Genomic DNA, 12,605 nt, shown 5'->3' with positions numbered 1-12,605 from the left:
TCACACGAACCCTGCTGAGAACTCTGCCCACGCAGCAGGTTACAGGAACCAGCCGGGACCCTTCTCACGCTCACCCGCCCCTCCTGGCACGCGACCCTGCCCCAGGAAACCACAGCCTGCCTCTCCCCTGCTGAGGGGTACCGGGAGGTCACCAGGGCACGGGAGCAGCTGGGGAGGGGATGGGGGATGCAGGGCTTGGCTCCCGGCTGGGGGGCAGTCCACTGCTGTGCCCAGAGGTGGCACACATGGCCCAGCTGTGCACAGCTGGATGCAACCCAGTGATCCCAATGGCACCCTTTCAGCTGAGCCCAGTGCTTCCAGGGAGAGCTGCAAAGCTCACGAGCGCTACCACCCTGTATGTGTGACGGTGCGTGTGGCGGGGGTGTGTACAAGCGTGTGCAGGGGAGGCAGGCAGGGAGTCAAGGCCTCTTACAGCCGAGGCCCCAGTCTCAGCCTGGGCCGTGCAGCGCTGGAAGTGGAGACCCTGACTCAGCCTGGTCCAGGCAGTGCCAGGGGGTTCCTCCTTTCCCTGGCAAATTCAGCCCCACAGGGAAAACTGAGGCACAGAGCGGGGAGGAGAAACCAGGAGTCCTGCTTCCATGGCAGGGCTCTTGGTCACTGGACCCCTCCTGCCTGCCCAAGGCAAAGCCCAGAGCCCCAACTCTGAAACACCTGCTGACCCCCGGTCCTGGCCCGGGCGTCCAGGCTCCCAGCTGCTCTAGCCATGCTGCTGTGGGGAAAGGGACCCAGGCATCTGGGTGGTGGGGAAGGAGGCAGCAGGGCCTAGGGGTGGCTGCAGGGCTGATCCGTGTCCTGCCACTGCCCTCTGCTGGGCACTGAGATGGTCGCACCCTGCTCGCAGCCCCGCCTTGAGCTCTGCCTGCAAACCAGGTTAAGGTTGGAGCCCCAGTATCACCCTTTCCTGCTGGCATAGACATTGGGGTGGGGGCAAGGGAGCTCCCCCCGGTGCACAGACAGGTCCCTGTTCAACCCAGCGGTCCCCGAGCCCCTGCATCTGACCCCCAATGTCCTACCCCAGCACGAGTGGCAGCCAGGAAAACTGAGGCACGGAGGAGGGGGTGATACAGGAGTCAGAAGGAGAAACCTCCATTTGTCGACTGCTTATCTAGTTGCACTCCCCACTCCACTGAGCCAGGGATGAAACCCAGGAGTGCGGGCACCTTGCCTGGGGTGTCACCTTCTTATGTCAGTCCAGCACCTCTGTCCTGAGACCACCCCCAAACTCATTAGACACCAGTTAGCCAAGCTATCAGCATCCCCCTTTTCTGAATGGCACTCGGACTCCCCCTCAGGCCGGGGTGAAGTGGGACTTGAAGTCAGGACTTCCTGGCTCCCAGCCTCTGTCTCTGTCCCACCCTGAGCCCCCCCCCCCCCCCCCCCACTTGCAAAGAGGGGGCACAGAGCTCCCAGGCTATGGCCAGGGTGCAGAGATCGGGGCTTTGCTTTGGCTCCCTTAAGTTCACAGGAAACAACAGTGTGAGCTACAACAGCCACGGGGCTGCTGTAAAAGGCACTGTGGGCCAGGCAGGGCCCCCCAGAGTGAGAGCAGCTCAGATCTAGAGGCTCCGGGCTACTTTGACTTCTAGAGACTTCCGGGCTACGTTGTCTGGTTCAAGAGAAGGGCACGGGTCTCTGTGGATGCCCATGTCTCCCAGATCTGCTCAAATCAAGCCGTGGCCTCTTCCTGAAAGGCCCAACCCCTGCTTGACGGTGGAGACCTCGGGCATTGCTAAGAGCCTGAAGGTGCTTGGGAAATTGGGACCTTGTGGCCTGGGGAAATTCCTCCCCCACCCAGGTTTGGTATCCAACTGCCCAATTCATCCCATGGAAAAAAGAAAAAAGGGGGCTTGGGGTGGAACAGATCAGGTGACCTCAGCTGGCTACTGCTTAGCCCTGTGTAGCTAGAGCAGCACAGGGAACCCAGTCATCTGCCCCTGTATAGTTCTTGTTTCCTCTACACCCCTATGAAGCCCTCCAGCTCTGGCACCATGGTTTTAGCTTCAACCACAGAACCGGCCTGGCCGCTTTCAGGTTTTGCCCTCCTACAGGTCCCTGCTGCTCTGTCCATCTGGAGGACCCAGGGCCAAGCGTTTCACTGTAGCACCAAACTTTGATGGAGCCAATACCCATGGGACTCACCCCACCAAGCATCAGGAGAGCAGCAACAAGCAAAACACAAGGTGCCTGGGTGGTTGGACAAGACATGGCCACAAAAACTCCTACTGCAGAAGTTTCCTGTCTCCAAGGCAGCCACTGGATGAAACGCCACGGCCACACAAAGCAAAACGCAGCCGTCACAGCCAGAGATGAGCCAGGAGAGAGCTGGATGAATATCTGAACAGCCCAACACCTCCTGAAGGCACAAGCCTCTGGGCATGGCCTCTGAATCACAACTTCCTAGACCTTGAATGCTGGAGGCTGCAAGGGAGAGAGGGACAGGGGAAAAAAACCCTGGTCAGCCCCAGGTCACTCTTCCTTCCAGCCTCTGCTCTCTGACACTGTGTAATACTGGAAACTGAGCCAGTTAATAGCAGCTCTTCTGTGAACAAGACAGAAAACATTGTGATGCCACTTTACAAATCCATCGTGCATCCACACCTTGAAGGCTGCTCCCAGGTCTGGTCTCCCCATCTCAGAAAGGATCTAGAAGAGCTAGAGAGGGTCCCGAGAAGGGCAGCAAGGATGATTCATGGGAGGGTACCTCATGATGTGTTGCATAGCACCGAGCACCCAGTGGGGCAGGGGTAGCTCTGGCATCCCTCTGGGTCCATGAGCGGGTCCGGTCTGGGCCATCCAGCATCGAGTGCGGAGGCCTATGGTACTGCCCATGCACGAGGGACTGCAGCGGGTCCGTGGCTATGGTGGCGGCCATGTGGCCCCTGCCTGGCTCAGGCTCTGCTGCAGCCCTTCCCTTGAATCTCACCCACCGCACCTTGCTCTTCATGAGGGTTATAAAAGAGAGGCTGCCTGTGGGCTCTGTGTGAGCCTGAGCCGATCCCTGCTGGGCCTCTCCCAGGTCCCCTTGGTTAGTCCTGCGCCCCAAGCTGGCAGCCCTTTCAGCCTGTCTGTACTCCTGAGGGTACCTGTTGCCTTCAGGGCTCTGCGTGGCTCCTTACCTTCCCTGCACTATGCCCCAAGCCTCACGGGTACTCTCTCTCTGTGATGCTGCCTAGTTATGTACTCGGCACCCTTGGGCCTTTGGACCCCTCCTTGTCCCTTAACACAGCCCTTTCCTAGACTCCCAGACCCCTGGCCCTGCATACCTACCCTTCTCCAGGCTCCTGGACCCCTGGTCCTGCATGCCACCCCTCCTCCGGGCTCCCAGACACCCGGTCCTATGCATCGCCCCTTCTCCAGGCTCAGGGAGCTTCTGGAGCAGCTTAGCCCTTCCCTGGGCACCAGGACCCTCTACGGTTTCAAAATAAAACAAAGGCCACTTGTCTGCAAAAACTCAGTTCTTTTCTGCCCAGGGGGCTTGCCTCTGATCCCAGGCCTGCAGAGTTGCTTTTATAAGCTACAGTCCTTTCAGGAGCCCTGCTTCCGAGAGCTCCTCACTCCGTGGCTGCCAGGGAGAGGCTGCCTGACCAGCTCAGGCTCTGGGCTTATATAGCTCCTGCCTAAGCCCCCTTCCAGTCAAATGCATCTCTCCTTAGCCCCCCGTGCCACCTGCAAGCAGCCTTGCAGGCTGCTAGCTCACTAAAGGAGTAGGCAAGACCCAGTGCCCATGTGCCAAAGTGCCTTGTTAAGGCTAGACGAAGCGATAGTAGGTGCCTGGTTTTGGATTCAGATTTGCACATGGTGACAGGACACATCAGCACTTTATTTCATATTATGTAGCTCCATCAGTGCATAACCTCACACCCCATGCATGGGGCAGACTGATGCCTCTTGCTTACAGGGGCAGAGACGGCAGCCTGGGTGCTGCAGTGAAAGGGATGTAAGAGAATGACATAGTCAGGGCAATACTGCAGGCAAAAGAATCCGGTGCAAGGCAGGACACACTTGGCACAGCCCACGCAAAAAGCACTCCAGCACCATGGGTGAAACAGGTCTTGCCAACACATGGCTTCCTGCTCTGGGTGCCTGGGCTAGGAGCAGATGATCTCCCACTGCAGATTAGCTGTAGCTGGCCTTTGGCAAAAGCCTGTTTTGTTTTCGCTCCTTTAGCAAAAGGACTGAGTCAGCTACAAAGCCAATAGTCGGTGTATGACTCTCCTCTGCCAGCTGTACCCTTAGCTCGCCTGGGGAAGGCCAGTGTTGCAGGGGTCCAGATCCCAGGAAGGGGCTGGGGCAGGGGAACACAGTCCTCAGGCAGTTCAGCTCTGTACAGGCTCTTGGACCTTGCTTCGAGTGCCTGGCTGGCTTGGGGCTCTCCAGAGCTGGAGTTGGGGTCCTCTGCACAGCAGATACGACAGACTGTGGTGGGTTCTGCTGAGACATCCAAGTTGGGGGAAGCCAGGCTGTCCCCAGGTGCAGACAGCTGCGTGCAGCCATCTGCTCATCCCCCAGAAAGCCATAGTGTCTGACAGAAGCTGAAGCAGGGACCTTTTAGATTCACCATCACTCACTATCTCACATGCAAGGGAGGTTTTGCTACAAAGACATGGCCCCGAGGAGAGACAACAGATTCATTTGCAAAGCAGGCTCCCAGGCTTGAGGAGCTCCATCACCCTCTGCTACACTACAACTGGGGAAGCTCAGGCAAATAGGTGTTACGTGACTTGCCCAAGATCACATCAATAGCAGCAGCGTGTAGAGGAGAGTCCCCAAGTCCTGAGTCTCCTGGTTCTGTAGTTTCCCCTCCATCCCATGACAACTTACTCCCAAGGGATAGGAAAATGCAGGCAGCTTGGCACGCCGAGTTCACAGCAGGGGAACAGAAGAAGCCAAGTTTATGTCTCCCTGGAGCCTGGTGCCAGCAACTGAGCTGTGATCGCAGCCCACACAGGCAGAATCAGGACCTCCACGTGCTGGACCTGGAAAGCTGATGCCTGGGGTGTTTGCTCAGAACCGGCAGGGCACCCAGCTCCTTTATGAGCCAGACTCCATCTCCCACAGTGCATTGTGGCAGCCACAATGCACCATGGGAGATGCAGCATGGCAGAAACAGGAGCATGAAGCTCCTGATGTGTCCCACAATGCACTGCAACACGGTTCAGTATAGTACAGTAGAATCACGTTCATCTTTCCTCAGCGGTTCTGGCCGACTCGGAACATTTTTGGGGAAAGCTGGAGGGGGCAACGGGGGGGGAGGACAACAGTGAAAGAGTTTGTCCGAAAACAATTTAAATGGGGAAGTTTTTGACCAGCTCCAAAACTCCATCCCCTGAAGCCGCTGTTCCTGGCTTACCGCTACAGAGCCTGGTTTCTCCTCTGGCTCATGTAATGCTTGCAGATCAGCACCAGGGCTAAACATGGCTTATTTTAAAAGGAACAGGGACCGTCCCTCTTCCACGCTGAAGAGGTCCAGACCTACAGGCCAAAATACTGGTTTGATTTCATTTTGGAAGAACCAGAGAAGGTGACCCAATATCTAAAAGGTCCCATGGAAGAGGCGTAGAGCTCAGAGGCAAGATCCCTAGCAAGATGCTAGAGCAGCTGAGAACGGGCAGTGAAGGGGGCAATGGTGCTGGTTCTTGGACGCCAGCATTTGAAGCTATGCAGAGCTCACGGCTTCTTCAGGCCACGGATGTGCCCTCTGACAGGCAGCGACAGCTGTTGGGGTTCGGGATACAAGGATTCCCCTTGGCACTGGGTGTGTCACTACATTCCACCACGCAGAGAAACCGATTCTAAAAACGATTCTGTCCTGATCACAACTAGAATGAGATAGCACATCTGTAGGGGGTAGTTTCAAGTGAGTAGAGACTAGCAGGCTGATGATTGCACCAAACACACAGACTCCGCGTAGGAACAACAGTCATGCAGCATGAGTCAAGAGTTTTGCTCCCTGCCGAACTGGCCGAGATCACGAGCTTCGAGGGCTCGGCAGAAGCACAGAACGTGCATTGGAGCTGTATAACACTCCACAATGCAGAAACCTGCGTGCGAAGGCTGGAATTTTGCCTTACCTGTGAGGACAGGTGCCGGGAGACGCAAGAACCCAGTCCCTAGCAGCAAGTATAGCTGTGTATCCCCTGCCATGTGTAGCTGCTACTGATCATTCTTGCTCAATTGCTAATATCCTAATAAACTAGCATGTAATTGAACAGAACTAGCTCCAGTTCCTCTTCTCTGGACAAAAACACCCAGAGTCACCCTGGGCGCAATGCCGTGCCTTATACGTCAGGCTGCGGGTCCTTCCTGTTCCAAGGTTAATTGGATTTTTACCAGGAGAGCTGCACCCAGGAGGCCACGATGCAGTGGCTATGAGTCCACGGAGGTCACTTCTGAGGGGTCAGGCCCCGTCACTCACGTCCAGGGAAAGCTGTGGAGCTGGGGAGGATGGGGGGAGGGAAGGTGGGACTAAAGGGGCACAGCCACAGGCAGCTTCATCCGACAGGCTTGCTAGGAGTTCACCTCCGGGTCAGGGAAGCCAGCTGGATAAAGAGTGCTGAAAGACAGAGGGGGAAAGCAGGGTGGAAGCCTCTACATGGAACACAGCCCTGGGAAGCAGAGACGGGCTGGGGGGCACCTTTGCAGCAAAGACAAGTCCTGGAACTTTCCTGCTGCTGCCACTGGCTCAGGCTTGGTTTAGGGAGGTGATAGGACAGCATATGGTGCCAAGCACCCAGCCCTAGTGGGACCTGCTGACAGGGGAATGATGAGACCTGGGGTCAGCAGGCTGTATGGGTAGAGCAGGGTTTTCACCCTGTGCTGGCTGGTCCCAGACATCTGCAAGTGTGATGGTAGCTGCCGGGACAGGACAGTTAGAGAGATTTAGGTACCCTGAAATCTGCTGGAGTCAGGGAAGCTCAACAGGTCTCGACATGTGGCCTGAAAGTGTTGGGGCAAAGGGCAGGGGATGGGGCTCTGGGAGCAGTGAGCACCAGGCCCAGCCTTCCTCGTAGCCCAGCTAGGAGCCCACCCCAGGGGAAGACCGGGCACAGGGGAGCCTGGCTTGGAAGGCAATGATGGAGGAAGAACTGGGTCTCTGAGAAAAACTGGCCAGAGCCGGCAGTCGCCTCTGGGCATCTGGTTGGGCTCTCTCCAGGCATCAGACACCCTGTGACTCAGTTTCCCTCTGTCCCCCCAGTCCTTACCTGTAGCCTCAGCATGGAGGGTCTGGCCATCAGCGCTCCGGACCTGACAGGACAGGAACACCTTCCGCCCCTCCGTTCTGTCCACCTTGCTGTCCACCAGCACCACCGAGCCCAGGGGAACAGGGCTGCGGGGAGAGAATGGGCAGGTGTTAATCAGGACCTGGCTCCTCCCTGCCCAGCACCAGCTGTTCAACACCTGCCTGTTCCACCCCAGAAGCGGTTGTATTTCACAGGCTGTGAATGCAAAGCAGAGCTGTCTGGAGGGGTGGTGGGAGCATGGCACTCAATTACACTGAGCTCCAGCTTGAGAACAGCCTGGACAATTCAGGTCGCAGTATAGATCTAAGACACCCCACCGCCCCAGTCCCCTCCACCAAGGAACTTTCCAAGGAAATGCCCCAGCCATGACCTGCCCCTATTGCCCACCTGTTCTCCTAGGCAGCACCCCACTTTCACAGCTGGGGTGCACAGACCAAACAGTTTGCAGAACCCTTTTCCCGTACCTGACCTGCTACTCTGCTTTCTGCTCCCTGTACTGCATTCTCCCCACCTGATCCACCGCTTTGCTTTCTGCTCCCTGCCCTGTGCGCTCCCCACTTAATCTTCTGCCCTGCTTTCTGCTCCCTGCCCCATCTGTCATTGTATTGCCTGCCTCCCCTGCAGTCTGCTCCATGCCACACACAGAGGTTGCCCATGCAACTAGCTACAGGATAGCCTCCCCTGGCAGAAGAAAGCAGTGGCAGGAGCAGGGACTGAACCCTGGTCATGTGAATGCCAGCTCCATGCTCCAGACACCCCCCACTCCCTTGTAAAGGCTCCAATGTCCCCAACGGAGGGGCACATTATTCCCAAAGACAGAACCATCCCAGGCTCTCCCCAGACAAAAAGGACAATCCAAGAGCAACAGCAATGTCTGCCTCAGTCAGCTGTAAGGGAACCGCCAGTCACTCACTTCTTGAAGTCGATGCTGAGGTTGGCTGTCATCACCCTCCCAGCAACAAAGATGGCGCAGCCTCCGACGGTGCTGTCAATCATGGCAGCTGTGGAGCCTCCATGAGTGAACCTGGAAGTGGGGTTGGCAATTTGAACAGAGGGCAGACAACCAGCTCTAGAGGCAGGACAGTGGGCCATTCTGCTCAGCCCAGGAGCAGGGAGGAGAGATCCTTACCCTGGATGCCCTTCTAGGTAGGGGCCCGGCTGGTACACGGTCACCATCCTCTTCTCCGAGGGGTTGAGGAACATCACGTACTCAAAGCCCAGCCCTTCCTCATCCAGGTTGCGGAGGAAGAAGCGAGTATCCTTCTGCACCTTCTCACCTTCCAGCTTCATCGAGTCTGGATGGGTGAAAGGAAATGCGTGCTCAGGGGTTAAAAGGGGTAACGTCAAGCTGAAGGGCAAGAGCCTGGCCCAGGGTGCAAATGATCCCTGTCCAAAGTTTCATCAGTCCAAGGTGACTATATCTTCTCACCCATGACAACTCCCAGAATACTTTTCAGAGTTACAACTGCATAGAGCAGAAGCAGAGCCTCACATTCAGCTTGCTCACCCTCCCTTTCCTGCTTAACTAAAGCTGAATCTCTAGCTGCTGATGAAGACTAATCTGCATGGGTGGATCAATGATTGACAAGTGGAGGCAGTTTGGTTTTCGGCACCTTGTTACCAGCTCATTCACTGGCATTGGAAAAGCGGCTGCGCTTGAAGAGGGACAATGGACAGGGAGAGATAGCTGTAAAGTTGTAGGAGGCATTTAGGCTAGAGATGAGGAGGAACGGACTTCTGGAAGTCCTTGCCCATTGATAGGAATGTTCTTTTTATTCCCCAGGGATGCACCACCTAGGACTCAGCTGCTAGAAGGGACTCTGGCACTCCAGCTCAAAAGTGGAAAAAAAAAATCAGACCTGAATAGCTTAGGGCTGGGATGAATTTCCCCGCATTTCCCCACCTACTGTACACGCCAAAAAGGCGGCAAGCACCTTGGTAGGCAAACTGTAGAAAATACGATTCTTTTCCCCGAGAATCACTGCCTAGCTGGCTTTTTCCATAAAGACACTGCACTGCAAGAAGGCAATCAGTTTCTGCTCCTGCCAGGATGTGGGAGGGGGCCCATCCAGTGTCAACCCTTTCACAGCTGCTCTCAAACTGGCACCAGTTTTTGGCAAACTGTATCCCACCAGAGTGTGGGGGATATGTAGTGCTGTGGGGGGCAAAGAAAATCAGTTTCCCTCTGCTTCAGATACACACCCCAAGTTTGAAGAGCCGATTCTAGGGGGAAAAAGGTGCATTTGGTATGCAAGTATATACAGTACCTCCTCTAGGGGTGGGGGCTGAGTTGTACATAGACAGAAAGGCTTACTAGTCTGAGCAGAGGCTGTTGCTGAATACAGGACTGCTGACACCAGTCTAACCAGTGGAACTGCTCTGGGAATGAAGCCCTGCCATCACATTCCTGAACAACTGCCCACAATAGTTTCCACACCTGTCAGGGAAGTAGGTGACACAGAATGAAGGGAGGGAGAGGCCAGAGACTTGCCTGGGATGTGATCCAGGCTGTGCCGATAGGACGGGATCCTTTTCCACGTTCCGTCCTTGCTCTTCTCCACAAACTCATTGTACAGGTTCAGCATGCCCTGGCTCCAGCTGGCATTGGGCAGGGCATAGTCCTTTGGCTGCCCGGCCTGGGAGAACCGGGTCTGGTAACAAGCAGATGAGAAGCAGCATCATTACAAGTGAGCACTTCTCTGACTCCACAAGCATCTGCTCATCTTGGGCATCTCAAAAGGCCCAGAAGTGAAACCGTGTTGGCTCTCCCTCCCAAAGGACCCCCTACAGCTGACCCTAGCATGGCTTCTCAAGGGGCAAGCCTCTGGCTTCAAGACCCTGGCTCTTTTCTGTCCCTAGTGATCATAGTAGCTCCACTTCACAGAGCTCCTTTTTTGCCCAGCTGCCAGGAAGGGGATGTTTTCCTCTTCAAAAAATGCCAACATCCCAAGCAACACCGCAGCCAGCTCTGCTCTAGTCACATTCAACCTACACAGCTGCACAGAGCTGCCTGTACCCTCCTCCAAGCTCTCCCTGCTGCTCTTGTTCTCACCGTTGTTGCAGAGGGGTTGGGTGTCTGCAGTAAGGGAAAGCACACGGACTTGAGATGGGGGGGCATGGAGACTAGCCCCTGGTTGTGAAGGAAGGGCAGGGGAGGATCACAAGGGAGAACCGAAGCATCCAGGAGGTTGGATCAAACACCCACCACATGCAAATCCAGAGCTATATCAGTACCTTTCATTCTGTTCTGCACTGAATTCCCTTTCGGGAGGGTGAATGCAACAGCTGAGCTCCTTCTGGGCACCCTTCCAGCAAACGGATGGCCAGGGGAAGATTTCACTGCACCGATCTCAGTAATTACCATCGTTACAATCATCAGGCGAGTGACACGTGGGGTTTCTTCACCCACCCCCCTCCCCAAGGACATGGCTTTTAACTCATGTGGAAAGATCTCTCCCTCTGAACATGCATTCAAATTATGTTTCCCCTCTCGTATACTTTAACTTCCAAGTTCCAAAATCCAGCTTTAGACTCTCTGGGTTTGCTTCCTCTCAGACAGGTCTGTCACGGAGAGGCACTTCCAACTCAGATTACAAGCTGTCCAGTTGCATTTCTTGGGCTCAGATCCAAAAAGGAACTGGGCAGTGAAATGCCTTTCAAGATCCAGCTTTGGTGCCCTGGTTGCCAGGTGACAAACACTAGCTAAAGGATTACATCCCCCAACAAACCCTTGATCTGAAGGGGAGGCGAGGGGGAACTTGTCAGAACTTCTGGTCCTCTTTGAGCCTTCCAAAATCCATGTGTCCGCCCCAATTCAGCCCAGCATCACTCAACGCATTGGGACTAGCCGCTAGAAATACTTCCAAGCTAAGCACTGGACTGAAAGGGTCTTTAATTAAGGAAAAGGAAACACTTCTCCAAGAGACTTTGCATCTGCTTTAGCAAGAGGGGACAGGGTTAAGCAGGGGATTTGGTGCCACCAGCCGGGGGCACCTTGTTTCCTGTGTGCTCTGTCTGGGATGTCTTGCAGAAGGCAGGCCACGGTAGCACCTTGTATAGACTGACTCACATTCAGCCAGGAGAAGCATTTAAGGCTTCCAGCTGAGGGCCATAGAGCAACTTGGCCCCTCTGAAAACACACAGAGGTCTCAGGTTGGGTACTCAGAAACAAGGTCAGCCCAGGACAGGGGCTATTCCCGACTTGGTCTAAGTCACTGAATTTAACTGGACAAGGATAGAGTCCCTCTGCCCGTCCCTGTAGCCCCTGGCTTGAGCACCTTGGACGTATCATTAAAGATGAGCTCCAGCCCTTTTTGGAGAAGGATGACTATCACAAAGTAGTCACCAGGGACAAACCAGCCCCCAACCTCAAACAGCCTCTCTCAAGCAGCAAGCTACGTAACCACCAGTCTCACAGAGGCACCAGGCATTGCAACGGACCCAACATCAATAGACAACATCATCACTGGACCAAATATCACAGATTACAACACCCGAGGCTCCTTCCCCTGCAACTCCACCAATGTCACAGATGCTGTCACCTGCTCAGTGCCCCTCTGTGGTCTACATGGGTGATCCCTACGTGACAGAAAGAATGAACGCTGCCCTGACATCAGCTGCAGAGACGCACAGGCCCATGGAAGAACACTTCAGCTTCCCCGGATGCTCCATTGCTGGGCTGAGGGCAGCTGTTCTCAGACAGCAACCTTGTAAAAACCAACTGGGACAGGAAACTGCAGAACAAGGACCCGGGCACAGACTGGACTGGGCTAAGCACGGTTTAAACAGGGATGACAGACTCTCATCCCATCTCACCTGGCTTCGTTTTTGTGGCTCCTTTGTTCCTATGGGTTTGTTTGCTTCTCCCAGCACTGCCCTCCTTTTCCCTCCCTTGTCTTTTGCATGCTCATTTCTCTCCTTCTTGTACTCTGCTTTGTGCACGTCCTTTCACAGCATCTGATGAAGTGAACTTGGATTCATGAAAGCTCACACGGTGTCTCTCTCTACTCTGCTTAGCCTGTAAGGTGGAAATCTACCCTGCCTTCAGCTCCTGGAAGCTGCTGCTATACTTTGGCTAATCGGTAAGAGGCAAATCTGCCCTGCCTTCTAAGTGACTGTCCCAGACCACAAGCAGAGGCGATGCCAGGACTAGGATAAAACCCCATCTGTGCCCGGTACCCTGCCCCAGGGCCTCCTCGCCACACTCACCGCAGAGCTCCACAGCAGACGGCAGGCGGCAGCCGGCTTCGACACTCTGGATGACAGCTTCGACCCCAGACGAGGGGCTGACCTGGGCCTCAGTGCCCTGGCCAGGGTGAACCCGCCCTTCCACATGGCTCCGAG

The 12,605-nt window shown here is 55.3% G+C and overlaps 1 protein-coding gene across 1 annotated transcript; it reads right to left on the bottom strand.

Moving 5' to 3' along the window:
• Positions 1-3,820: 3,820 nt before the first annotated feature.
• On the bottom strand, positions 3,821-12,599 carry LOC102388555 (acyl-coenzyme A thioesterase THEM4-like). The gene is made up of 6 exons (XM_014526006.1): positions 12,471-12,599; positions 9,754-9,913; positions 8,392-8,557; positions 8,176-8,286; positions 7,224-7,348; positions 3,821-6,574 (listed from the first exon to the last, which is right to left on the bottom strand). Exons 1-6 carry the CDS (start codon positions 12,594-12,596, stop codon positions 6,537-6,539), a joined length of 726 nt encoding a protein of 241 aa, XP_014381492.1. The 5' UTR covers positions 12,597-12,599; the 3' UTR covers positions 3,821-6,536.
• Positions 12,600-12,605: the final 6 nt, after the last annotated feature.

The sequence above is a fragment of the Alligator sinensis genome, unplaced genomic scaffold, assembly GCF_000455745.1.
Source record: "Alligator sinensis unplaced genomic scaffold, ASM45574v1 scaffold880_2, whole genome shotgun sequence".
Classification (NCBI taxonomy): domain Eukaryota; kingdom Metazoa; phylum Chordata; order Crocodylia; family Alligatoridae; genus Alligator; species Alligator sinensis.
The sequence above is the reverse complement of the archived record's forward strand: the minus strand, read 5'-3'. Positions and strand labels throughout refer to the sequence as shown.